This window comes from Labrus bergylta, chromosome 1, assembly GCF_963930695.1.
Source record: "Labrus bergylta chromosome 1, fLabBer1.1, whole genome shotgun sequence".
NCBI lineage: Eukaryota > Metazoa > Chordata > Actinopteri > Labriformes > Labridae > Labrus > Labrus bergylta.
This window is the reverse complement of record NC_089195.1, coordinates 17665400-17678290: the sequence shown is the minus strand read 5'-3', so window position 1 is coordinate 17678290 and position 12891 is coordinate 17665400. Positions and strand designations below refer to the sequence as shown.

At 38.9% G+C, this 12891-nt stretch overlaps 1 protein-coding gene across 1 annotated transcript in view; it reads left to right on the top strand.

The window, feature by feature from the left end:
* LOC109991323 (voltage-dependent T-type calcium channel subunit alpha-1I-like) overlaps positions 1 to 12891 on the top strand; it is a 140579-nt gene that overhangs the window by 77871 nt on the left and 49817 nt on the right. Inside the window, exons 18-20 of the mRNA XM_065955400.1 lie at positions 1494 to 1617; positions 2483 to 2551; positions 12014 to 12192. Of these exons, the coding sequence (XP_065811472.1) occupies positions 1494 to 1617; positions 2483 to 2551; positions 12014 to 12192 (372 nt within the window). The remainder of the gene's footprint in view (positions 1 to 1493; positions 1618 to 2482; positions 2552 to 12013; positions 12193 to 12891) is intronic.

The following is a 12891-nucleotide window of genomic DNA, read 5'->3' as shown; positions in this document are numbered from 1 at the left end:
TTGCTGCCCTGAAAGCAACACAAGAGAAAAATCACTCAGTCACCGATTCCCCGCGTGCTGATAGCCACTTAAGGGAAGCCGGGCCCCAGGGCTGTGTTTTGGCATCCTGGCAGGTGCCATCTGTCAAGCAAAGGCTGTGTGTGTTGGCGATGTGTGTGAACTAAAGTCAGACCATATCTCTGAGAGTGTTGCGTCGCATGTTCCTGCATGTGTTTGTGGATGACTTTGCGTATGTGCTTGTGGGAGAGTGTGAGCATATGCACCACGATTGCCTTGTTTATACCTTGGTGTGCTGTTGGTGTGTGAGTGAGCGTATGTGTGTGTGTTTATGTGGGTGTTCGCTGTCGCAAGTGTACTGTACCTAAGCACAGTTAAAGGGAGAGACAAATAAACAAAAGAAGAAACAAGCCAAGAACCTGAGGTGTGTCTCAGGCGGGATAAGTGCCGACGCAAGCGCTGCCGCCAGTCATGATCGATATCAGGGGACAGGGTTGCCAGATTTCAATCGATAGATAAAGGGACAGGGTTGCCAGGTCTGGTGGAAAAGCAGCTAGATTAGGGGATTGATTTCCTCAGCTACAGAGCAGGTGAAGCAGAAGGTGTCTTCTGCTCCCTGTATCGCTGGCGGAGGAGACAAGATGTGTGGGATTCACTCAGGAGCTGCTTACAGCCTTTACTGGCTCTGACAGTGAAGGTTTAACAACAACACTGCAGGTGTATGAGGGTGTCTATTCAGTGGTAGTCGCCACACAAGTGAGTCTGGTCAATGGGTGCAAAGCAGCATATCTGCAGCTGGTCAGTGGTGCAACATAAGTCATTTATTTCTTAAATGTTCTCAATATTTCTCCTCTGTATTAGCCTTCATCATTAATGTGTTACACCTGTGACTAATGTTTGAATTCTCTTCTAGCAGTGTTATGAAAGCATCACATTCTGCCAAAAGAAAAGTGTTCCCCTTGCTTTTAATTGATTTTTTTTTTTTTTTAAGTCCAAGGTTGTTGCAATGTGTTACCAACATGTGGTTCCAACGCGGTTTACCAACTTCCCTAATATTCAACATAAACACTTAAGCCTCTTAAACTTCCTGCAAGCGGGACAGAGTTGTTTGTGCTTTATTTGTGCTTTTTGGCCATGCCAAGCAATAGAGCAAGGAAAATATGGAATGTCACATGTCAATGCAATGTTTAGACTATGGGATATACAGTATGTATGAAATATAAATACAGTAAAGACGCTGAGTGAAATAAAGTCAAGAATTGAGAAGAAACTGTTGTAGTTCTAAAGTGAGGTCCAAAAGGTTGATCTTAACTTTTCCTGTACGTCCAGAAGGGTTCAGATCCTCAGGCAGACTCGTCCAGAGCTAAATGATACCTTACTAAAGATTTGATTTTTTAACAATTTACAGAAAATTCTGGAAGATTTCCTAAACAAGTCACACCGTTTACTTCTGTGTTCCCTTATAACCCTGGCTGTATTGTTTCTTTTTTGTCCAGGTTCAGACAGCTCTGCCAGTCCATCATTGCCCATAAGCTCTTTGACTACGTGGTCCTGGCCTTTATCTTTCTCAACTGCATCACGGTGGCTCTGGAGAGGCCCAGAATACTGCAGGGAAGTCTGGTAAGAGCTACTGTTTAATTTCCCTCATCACATGCCACTTACAGAATGACAAACTAGCAACATGTGTTAGACACAGTGCTGTGCTGGCTCAACATTGAAATATTATGTATTTTTAAAATAACTTGTGTAAAACAACCTGTCGAACAAACAATCGAGAAAATAAATATGTTTGTTAGAATTTTGTTTATTAGCAGAAGATACGAGTGATGATACGAGTAGTGTTGTCTGAGGTGAGACTGCTAGTTTTTTTGTGTCTGAAGAAATAGATCTATAGACCAGATTATTTATTAAGTACAACTTTCATAGGAGAGCAGACTCAGTATAATTCTGGTTGTCTCACCATATTTAATTTCTCATGAACAGGCTGTTGCTTGTCCTCGGAAAATTAATTACTTCTCGAAATGATTTATCAGCCGGCAATTACTTCCAATGAATGAATGTACTTCAAAATGCTAATTTTCTTTCTTCGCTCAAAGTGCTCACTGGGTTCTGGCCTCAAACAACTTCTCGGCAATCGAGTAGCAAAAAAAATATTGAGTTGTAAGCACTTTTCAAATCAAGTGTTTTGATGCGTTCACATTAAAAGCACAGCAAGTATTTCAAATGTGGCATTCAATTTGGCAACAAGGTTTTACATTTAATTAAAAAAGGCTGAAAAGTGATGCTGGAGTGTAAAGCAAAAGAGCTGAACTGATGTCGATTTTCCTATCCTGCTTTAAAGTGCCAAGTGCAGCCATGCTTCTTATTTTCCCCTAGCTGCGTTTCTGCCTCTTCTTTTGTCTCTTTTAATCGTTCTTCCCTTCCTCTTTTAAACCTCTGCCCTTTTGTTTTTCTCACTTTTTTGTTCTCTCTCATTATGTTGCAGGAAAGGGTGTTTCTCACGATTTCCAACTACATCTTTACTGCAATCTTTGTGGCCGAGATGACAGTCAAGGTAAAAAAAATATATTTTAATTTATTTGTTTCAGTCTTTTAGATCTTAACTACCCCCTTTTTTTTTTCTTCTGCTGGTCACTCTTGCTTTGTTTTTGTACTTTTTTCCATCACATCTTCATCCCTCTTCTTGAGCATGAGTTACCTTGAAACAAAGTACAAGGAGAACAGTAATAAAAATAGCAGTGTTTACTTTTAAACATGCTAAACTTCTCTGTCATACATCTTTAATTCATTTCATTAAATATTTTTGAATACAAAAAAGAACAGCTTTAAAAAAAACCTGATTGAAGCAGATTGGTGTTAAAGTGTTGAGGCACAGTGATCCCATATTTCTGCTGATGACAGCTCTTTTTTTAGGTTCAGAATTGCATTGTTCATCATTCATGTAGTTGTAGCCAAATTGTCTGGTGACGTCTCATCATCCCAATAAACAACCCCCAACCCTTAGATTACGACCCATTGAATAGTGAGTTCATGTTAAAAATAAGTGTGTCAAAAACCTTTGAAGTAGACACAGGGTGTCAGTAGAGGCTACAAGCTGAGCTACGGCTAATATCGTTGACTATGTTATTTAGGTTACTATTCCATCAGTGGAAAGTTTCTACTGTGAGCCAAATAATCCACACAGGTTAACTAATGAAACACTGAATAAGGTTGAAGTTTATTACTTAAAATCAATGTTTCTCTATCTCTTTCTTTTGTGTAGCGTTGTGAGCTGTGAGCTGAGCTGAAGATAACTTCAGCTCAGCTTGTTTTTAACTCATTATTGACACAACTCTGTTTACTAAAATCTTATATCCAGTGAGCAAAATATGGCATGGTATGTAAAATAGGAAAGTAATCAGTAAGACTCATACATTTAATCACGATCCTGTAAGTGTATTGTTATAGCTCAGTCAGGTTTCTTTCTGTTTCTGCCTTTTGTTTCTGCTCCTGTCTACTTGCTCCCATCCTTTTCCCGCTTATCCATTTCCTTTTTGTTTCACTTCTTGATTCCTAATTCCTTTTCTTCCTTTTTATCTTGAAATATTCCTTTCATAGGAACATTCTTTGACATTTTACCTCACTATTACGTCCTCCTACTCCTTTCCAATCCCTCCTTCCTCTCTGACAATTCTGCAACTTGTGGATAAATCAGTTGCAGTTGTTCCATTAGCGATGGGCAGCTAGATAATGCAGTTAATTACAAGGTTATCTCTCTTCAGCTGGCCTTTAGAGCTACTCCTGAACTCCCCATTGAAACACACACACTTACACACACTCCCACACACACACTAACTGCTCTTCTTAATCCACTAATCTGCTATCCAGAGGACAGGGCATCATCCATTATTAAGAGATGTGTGTCTCCAGGCGTTTTCCACATTGGTAGAAATCCTATAGTGATTTATTTATGACCGGGGATAATGAAGACATATGTAACACAATGATATGTAGATCAGAGTTCGACTGTGCACATACTTATATATATATATATATTATACATCTGGCCCCTGGTTGAACTAAGCTGTGTTTGTTATTTTCTTCTCTTCTGGAGCTTCATCTCCCTCTTTGCATCTTTATTTACTTCCATTCTTTCCATCAGTCTTCCGATCACTCGCATTTTCATTTGCGTTATCGTCTCCATCCCGCTCATTTGATTAAATTCATATTCATTCGCCTCTTATCGTTTTCTCTGCTCTTTTGTCCCCCCATTTGTAATTTCATCAGTTGAGCTCCGTTGTTATCTGAGTCCTCCTTCAGATGTGGTCTCGGTGCTTTCCCTCCGTTCACTTTCTTATCTGGAATAGTGATTCAGTCTTTTAACTGTGACTCCAAACATCCATTCCCTGTTTAATGTGAGATGTGACTGCTGCAATTAATCAATCTTGTGAAGTGTTTGTCCTGTCATTGAACCGTCACAAATCCAGGGGACTCATCTTCCACTTGTATTTGTACAAGAGATTGTTCTCAGTCGAGTTGTTCCATGCACTCGCACACTCGCTCGTCTCAATAAACTTGTGACAGTGTTGTTTTTTGTTATCTATAAATGTATTAAACAGACTGCCCTTATGTTCATCTGACCTAAAATAAAATAAAAAAGTAAATCAAACACATTTTCTAAGTGTACTTTAAATTTGGATCAGATCCTGTCTTCATAAGGAACTTTTCCACCCTCGGTTAGGATATGGAGATTCATGTACTCAATATGCAAGTGCTTATAATGAGAGCACAGCTGCTGGGCAAAATAAAAATGGACGCCAAAAGGCATCCAAATCCACAGGCCCAGATGAGGCCTCTTAGAATATCAACATTGTCATCATCATTATATTGAAAATGAATTTAAGACTAATATTACAGGCTTTTAACTTGATCATTAATTATAAAGAAGTTTTGACCTCTACCTAAAAATCTCAGGATATACAAGGACAACTCAATTTAAAGAGACACTTGAAATACACTTTAGGCATGATTAGTGCTGCTTAAACTTTCTCAAACTTATCGGAACACCTACACCAACAACCATAGTTTTACATTCAAATCATTTTTACATCCCTGAATTCAAACCAATGAGGGGAGGCATCTCCAGGATCATTCCTTGTGATCTCCCTACATGAGCAGTCACAATCACCTGTAAATCTATGTGCTTTTATCACGTTTATGTTACTTTTTTTAAACTAGCTTGTGACATTTCCCTCAAACGGGTGGGTCTCAAATGTGCTTTCTCCCTTATTTCATGAAACACTTGTAACTCAAAGTGTTTTCAGTGAATGTCTATAGAAAATGGTGAATCATTAAATCATCTATTTACTAATGGATTCATACATTTGTTAGCTTGCTGTGAGAAGAGAATGTACACTTTATTAAATGCATCTCTGGGCTGGATTATGTCAGACATTTTCTTTTAAAAATTAAATTAATTGGTGGCAATAAGGTGTTGATCTCCTGTAGTGCTTTTTTGTTTTCTCACATTATTTCAAGGCCCAAATAAACAACATCATTATCCCTGTGTCTCAACCTCCTTCTGTGTTTGCTCTCTTCATCCCCTCATCCCTCCCTCACTTAATCTGCTGGTCAGTCTGATCCCTCTCAGAGGAGACTCTAATTAAACAGAGTTTCCTCCCAGAGACACACTCAATCACAGAGGCCTCCACCTTATTTCCTGTCTACACATGCAAACACACACACACACACACACGCACGCACGCACACACACATACACACACACACACATACTTATTTAGTGATCAGTGTAACCTGCACAAAGAGAGTCTGACCTTGAGCAAATATCTTCCATTAGAAATAAACAGGAGACTGTAGATATGCTATCATCCGTCTCCCAATCTTTGTCTCAGCTTAGATTTTTCTGAGCCCCCTTTTGATGCCATGAGTTAGAGGTTTTTTTTCAACCATAACCGACCATATTTGGTACAATGGGATTGGTGTGCATTTCCTTTGCCTGTATCCTGTTTGACAAGTAGCCTTTGTAGAGATCTGTCACTCACAGGTTGCTTTCCAAAAGCATACCCTATATTTACTATAAATGGGACCTTGATTTACATTATGAACATCATGCTGTATTGAAGATGAAGAAAATGTTTACTGAGGAATTCAATTATCTGAGAAGTAGGGTCATTTCGCCTCTCATTTCCAGAAGTTGTACTTATTTTTAAACTAAGGGAATCGCCCTCTTTTGGCCTTTAAAAATGCTATTTCATGGGCGCTGGTGGTTAGTAATCCTCCAAGCAGGTGGCCCAGGTTCGAATCCGACCTGTGGCTTCTTTTCCCGCATGTCATTCCCCGCTCTCTCTCTCCCTGATTTCTGACTCTTTCCACTGTCCTATCACTAAAGAAACGCCCCAAAAAAAAAAAAAAAATGCTATTTCAGAATAAGCTTCACTATTTAAACAACACAGCCTGAGGCATAAACTAGCACATCCACTGTTGTAATACTGTTTATTCTGTTCTTTAACACTAGACAATGCTCACGATATTATATGCTAACAGTCTGATTGTTAAACATAACCCGAGTGCTCACACTGTTCATGTTAAATCTGGCTTGGATAAAGTTGCCTTTGACACAAGCTGGCTAGCAAGTCAAATTGTAACAAGTCCACAGTTATTTTCTGCCAAGATATCTGTCGTGGTGCTTTCAGATGCTGTGTGACGCGGCCTGAAGACACAGTGTATGCCTGACCTAGGCTGGCCATCAATTTGCCTTTTTCCTTATTTTTTTTCAGTCTTTAAAGCAAACAGACATTGGATCAGACACTAACTTGTACATTTTTATGAGACCCCAAAGATGGGATGTTATCTGTTTAAACCTGTGTATTGTATCTTGTAAAAGTTCATACCATCAATTCTAAGCATGTTGACTCCGGCTGAACTGATAGTAGATGATGCATGATAATAGCCAACCTATACTTGAGTGCTGATAAATAATCCATTACATTTTGAATTGATGTATTGAGAACAGGCTTTTAATGAACCTCTCAGCAAAAAGACACTTTTGGTAACGTTATGGAAAGTATATAAAAAGATAATTATGGAAATGACAAATGAGCAGTTTGTGCTTGTTATAAATCATTTAACTGACTCAAAAACTTCACTAACCTTAACCAGTGTGGTGTGTTGTTCCCCAAACTTCAATATACACAGGGCGTAGGATGAAAACTGAAGTTGCTGCTGACATAGTACTGCATCATAGACCTACTCATCCAACATGACAGTACAAATCAAATAGTCTTCAACAGAAAATATAACTCATAGCCCAAAGTGTTGCTGTAAAGGGTACAAAAGACACTGATTGGAAATGAATTATTGGCAATGTAATCTTTCAAATACCCAATATTAAACATGTGATTGCAAAACTAACCCTGAACCGACATGAACAATAATTGCCACCTTTCCTGCAAAGTGATATTACAAATGGGGTTTGAATGTAATTTCAACTGGAATTGAATGTGACACACTTGCACTCTCATCCACAGGATGGCTTAGTGTGAGAGACGAGGAACAGGCTTTGATGACAGCGCTGGCATCAACCTGCTATTGATTTCCCATGCATTATGTGGTATCATGGTAATATTTGATCTGTCTAACGGAGGCCCAACGGCATTAGTAGTACCAGTGGGCCTTCAGTACAGCCAGCTGTATTCAGTATAGCTTTCACGTGACATCACACTCTTATGGAACCGACCACCTGGAGGGCAAGAAAGGCTCTCTACCACTGTACGCTACTGAGAAGTTACTGGTCTCAGTTGCCCCCTACGTGTTTTTATCTGTTTTATTTTTAAATTTTTCAAATGAAATACATTTGTTGTGATACACTAACCGACGAGGAGACTAGCCCGAGTTTTGCTTCTACAAAATTTAATCCGAGGAAAAAAGCAGAAAGGAGGAAGTTTGTGGATTACTGCAGTTAGACCCTCCCCTGTGAGGGGAAACATCGGATATCTCCTCATCCTGACATCAATTATTGTGTTGACTAAAGCTAAATATTCCTGCCGTTAACTCAAAATACTGCCCCAGGACACTAAAATTGACAGCTGATACTATCCTGATAGTATCGCTAGCTAACACTAACTAGCTAATGTTATCTAATTAGCACTCACTGATGCTTGAATGATGAGGAATTTCTTGCCCTTCACTTCTCAAACAGCAGCATTATCGACCCAGACCGATCAATAATACATAAAGCTGCCTGTATGTTTTTAGAATTTCATCCTACAGCGGTGTAAGAAGAGAAATTCTCCTCTAAATATCAGCAATATCACTGAAGTGACGTTCTGGTGTTACGGTGAAAAGAGTGACCATGTTAACTGATGACTTTCAGACAAACGCGACTGAAAGTGTCCTAACAAATGCCTCTTTGTTCCGTTTTTGTATTATCATAATGTCAAAATTACTTAAGAGATATGTTTAAATGAAAGCTAAACAAATAGGCTTTCGTTAGGACACGTAACGTACGACAACCAGACTCACTCGGCTGACAGTCACCAGTTAACATGGTAACTCTTTTAACTGAAACACTGGCATGGACTTCGCCGTTTCTAGCGATATAAATAGTGTTCCATGTGCTGTTAATGTATCGAAACTGCCCCAAACTTAAAGTTTATCTTAATATCTTGGTTTTGCTATGGTTGTCAGGTGATATAAACGTGTGTCGTTTATAGGAGATGTTAAATTAAAAGCCTGTGCTGCAGTTCTACAGGGTTTTCAACGGTGGCCGTTACTTTCCTGGGCGTTTTTTGCCCTCCAGCCCTCCGCACTGATGACGTCCCTGAAAGCTATGAATTAATACAGCAGTTGTTTTATAATCAAATGTACAGGCTGTCAAAAGGTGACAAAAGACCTGTTGTATAGAATCTGACAGTGACTTGTTGCTATGAAGATCTCTTAGAGACAGATAAAACATATTCTCACAGTCAGAGTTCTCTCTCATTGTTAACTGTCAGACAGCACGGAAAGATGATCTCTTTCTAAACAGAGCTCTGTAGATTTCTACAGAATGACAACTTTGGAAGATTTTGGATACATCGGTGTCTATCTCTTTCCTTATCGTACTCTTATCATGCTGCCTTGGTTTTCTTTCATGTAATTTCATCCCATTTTCTTTTCCTGTCACTGCTGTACACCCAGGTTCTACGTTATATCTATATAGTTAGGACAGCCTGACAACAGTTGGCATAGTTATTGTTATCTGCTGCAAGTTTCTCATTTTGAGTAACAGCTGAGACAGCAATGCAGGTTTGTTCACAACAGGATATGCTGTTCAGGGTTTCCAGCAATGTTTTAGAAGTATTTTGTGAAAGTGAAGAGGACAAAGTAGGAGGTTAAAATGTAACAGGGGAACATCAAGTGAATCTAAGGATATATTTTCTAAGAATGCCTTTACAATAGTTAGCTATAAAGGCTGTCTTCACTTACTGTCTGCACTTATGGTAAAATAGAGACTTGTTCTGGTACCCTATTTTGGTTCCAATTTAAATCTGAATGAGCTACTTTTGTTGCATTGCATACAATGATTGATTCATCACAGATACTAGAAACAAACTTTGCATTAATTTGCTGTCCTTTTTTTTTTACAAGTTCTAATTACCAATCCAAATTCCTGATATTCACAATTTGGAATAACAATTAAGAGTCTGTGGAGCTGTGGAGCGCATGTTCATCTGTTTGCATTGAGTTCCAATCACACTTTGGCTCAATGTGGCTTACTAAGGCAGTACAGACCCCAAATAAACAGATCTTGCTGTGATTTAATTGCGTGCAGAAATAGCTTAAACTTGAAGAACGTACACAAATATCATGCTTCGTCAGGTCTGTCCACAATACAACAGGAAATTGTAAAGATGCTTGATTTTAGACAATCCTGTAGCTACCTTGTCTTTTAATGCAATCTCAGGAAACAATAAACATGGCCCTGCAAGAAATGTTTGCATTAACTTTGTATGTAATCATTGCGCTAAAAATTCCTTTCTCTTTTGGTCTGAAGACCCTTGAAGACTTTAAAAGTGGCAATGAAAGTTTGCCTCAAAGGACACCATCTCCACTCCACTGGTTGGATTTACAGAAGTTGCAACAGATTCCAATAGTGGCCCACTAGTATCAGATTGTCTATAGAGTCTTTGGAAACCCCTTCTGTAGAATAATTCAATCATCTACAGTATTGTGTGTATGTACTTCATCTTCACAATATCTTCACAATAAAGCTGCAGTGAACACATTATTAAGACGACAGCTACAACTCCTCTGGAATAAGCTTTATTATTGATTCTTCTCAGGATGGTAGATGACGTCGCAATGAAAGAGAAGTGGACTATTCTGAATTCATTATGGATGAATTCAAACAGATTTATGTTTGCAATGATAAATCTGGGTCGATTGTGATTTCTGCAAATACAGTAGATCATAGAGCTGCAAGCTGGAAGGTTGTCAGAGCCTACATCCATGTCTACAGGTTTCTAACTGCTAATGCACCATAGACACATTTTAGTGGCTCATTCTGTAGCATTGTACTATCATTATGTTTTGGGCATGTTCCCAAATACATGCATCATCACCATCACCACCAATTTAACCATTGCCAGATTTTTCCATAGTTTTCAACAATGTCTCTAGTGCCATTTTATGCCAAACTTGACACACAAACTCTATGCGTCTCTGACAATTCTCTTTCAACATGACATGACAGACACACCAGTTTGTTATTACCATGAAAGCTCCTAGCAGATGTCTTCGAAAATATCTGCTCTGTAACTTTTTCTACAAACCTTGAAACGGTTTGATTTCGCAAAACTTTCTATTTGTTATTTGAGAGCTCTTCTTCACTCTCTTCTCCGCCCCTTCCTTCCACCTCTCATTTCTCTCTCTGATAGCTGTCTCACTGTTTCCACAAAATTGTTGACTTCTTCCACCTCATTCAGCCATTTTCTCTGAAGAATCTACTTCTCCTTGTCCCTTTCTGATTCAATTCCCATCACTGTTCGACTAGTGAGTACGACCTCACATTTAACTTTGGCCTTGTTATGTTTACAGCTTTGGTCACAACAACATACACCATGATATTTTCTCAGCCATGCTTGAACAGCTCCTGAGTTTATAGTGTAAAGTGAACGTTTCTGATTTAAGAGGATTTGGAGGTACTTCTGAATTGTGATATCAGCAGTCCAAACTGTTGATCTTAACTGAATTTGAAACAGAGGCTTTTTCTTGAATGATTCTTCTTAGGGTTTAATCACAGACTTTTCACTTAGTTTTCGTCATAGTCAGCAACATTTGATGCCAGAAAAGGTGGTTAACTGCACAAACAAATCCATCAGACTTTTGTTTCGCTGGGGATTCATTATATTAAAAGAGCATGAAGTTTAACTCACTGAAAATATTTCTAGTGCTCCCTAAGAATGGAGCAGATTCCCTTGCCTTAAACTAGTCTTTTTCCTTTTCCCTCCTCTACATTTCCTTTACTCTTTCCCCCGTCTGTTTTTCCTTTGAACACTCAATTTCTCATCAGGGTTTAGGGGCTGTTTCTTGTCTTCCCCTCCTTCCCTCCTTTAATCTCCCTGACAATTTAACTCTTTTGAATATAGCACACTCTCAGCCAATCACACACCTCTCCTCCATCTGTATTTATAACTTTCATCTTTGAAATGTTCAAATGACTCCTCTCCTCTCCTCTCCTCTCCTCTCCTCTCCTCTCCTTTCCTCTCCTCTCCTCTCTCCTCTCCTCTCAGCAGCTAATATGAAATGAAAAACTAGTTTGAGATGCTTACTGTAATAAGGAATCACAATATTAGAGAGAGAGAGAGAGAGAGAGAGTGTGTGTGTGTGTGTGTGTGTGTGTGTGTGTGTGTGTGTGTGTGTGTGTGTGTGTGTGTGTGTGTGTGTGTGTGTGTGTGTGTGTGTGTGTGTGTGTTTGCCTAGCCACTTGTGCATTACCTGTGTTGGATTCTGAATCTCTCTCCCTTCCTCTCTCCAGGTTGTGTCCATGGGTCTGTACCTTGGGGAGAAAGCCTATCTTAGGAGCAGCTGGAACATCCTTGATGGTTTCCTCGTATTTGTGTCCTTGATTGACATTGTGGTGTCGATGGCGGGCGGGGCTAAGATCCTGGGGGTTCTCCGTGTTCTCAGGTTACTCAGGACGCTACGTCCCCTCAGGTAAGGAGATCAAACATGTCATGTTTCTCTAACAGCCATGGACTGTGTATAATTGGACCTATTCTCTTAGTTTCTAATGGGAAGCAAATTTTTGCATCATGTCATTAATACTGAATAAAATAAAAGTAATAACATGACAGTTATTACATTTTAAAGGTGTTGGTTTTTGAAGACTTGCTTTAGTTCTCGTTAGCGGTAGCCTGTCTTTTTCTTAGCTTATTGGAAATCAACTGTACACAGCTCAATATTTCCATACAGACAGGAAAGTGGCTTAAATGTTTTTATGTAATTCTTGAATTTAAAGTTAAAAAGCACATTTCTCTTAATGTTCAACTTCACCTTTAAAGATATCAATCAACCAGAGTGTAAATTACGAGAAAGCAGGAATATGAATGCAGGGATACAAGAGACGTATGTTAATTGTGTAGAAGTTGCTTTGATTAAAATCAATGTGTCAATTTAAATGGGATTCTAAAGTTCTATAGATATAAAAGTAATATTAAGATGGTTGAAGAGAGTGTCCCCTATCCCTTATGACCCAAAACAAACGCTAACTTCCTTCCCTTGTCACAGACATTATGTATATGTTTTGAGCAGTTAAAGAAATGACTGAATATTCACTCTTGGGCTGTTCCATTTGGATAACTGTTAACACCATCGAAGGGGCCAAATTTACAATAAAATCAGATAACTGAAGAA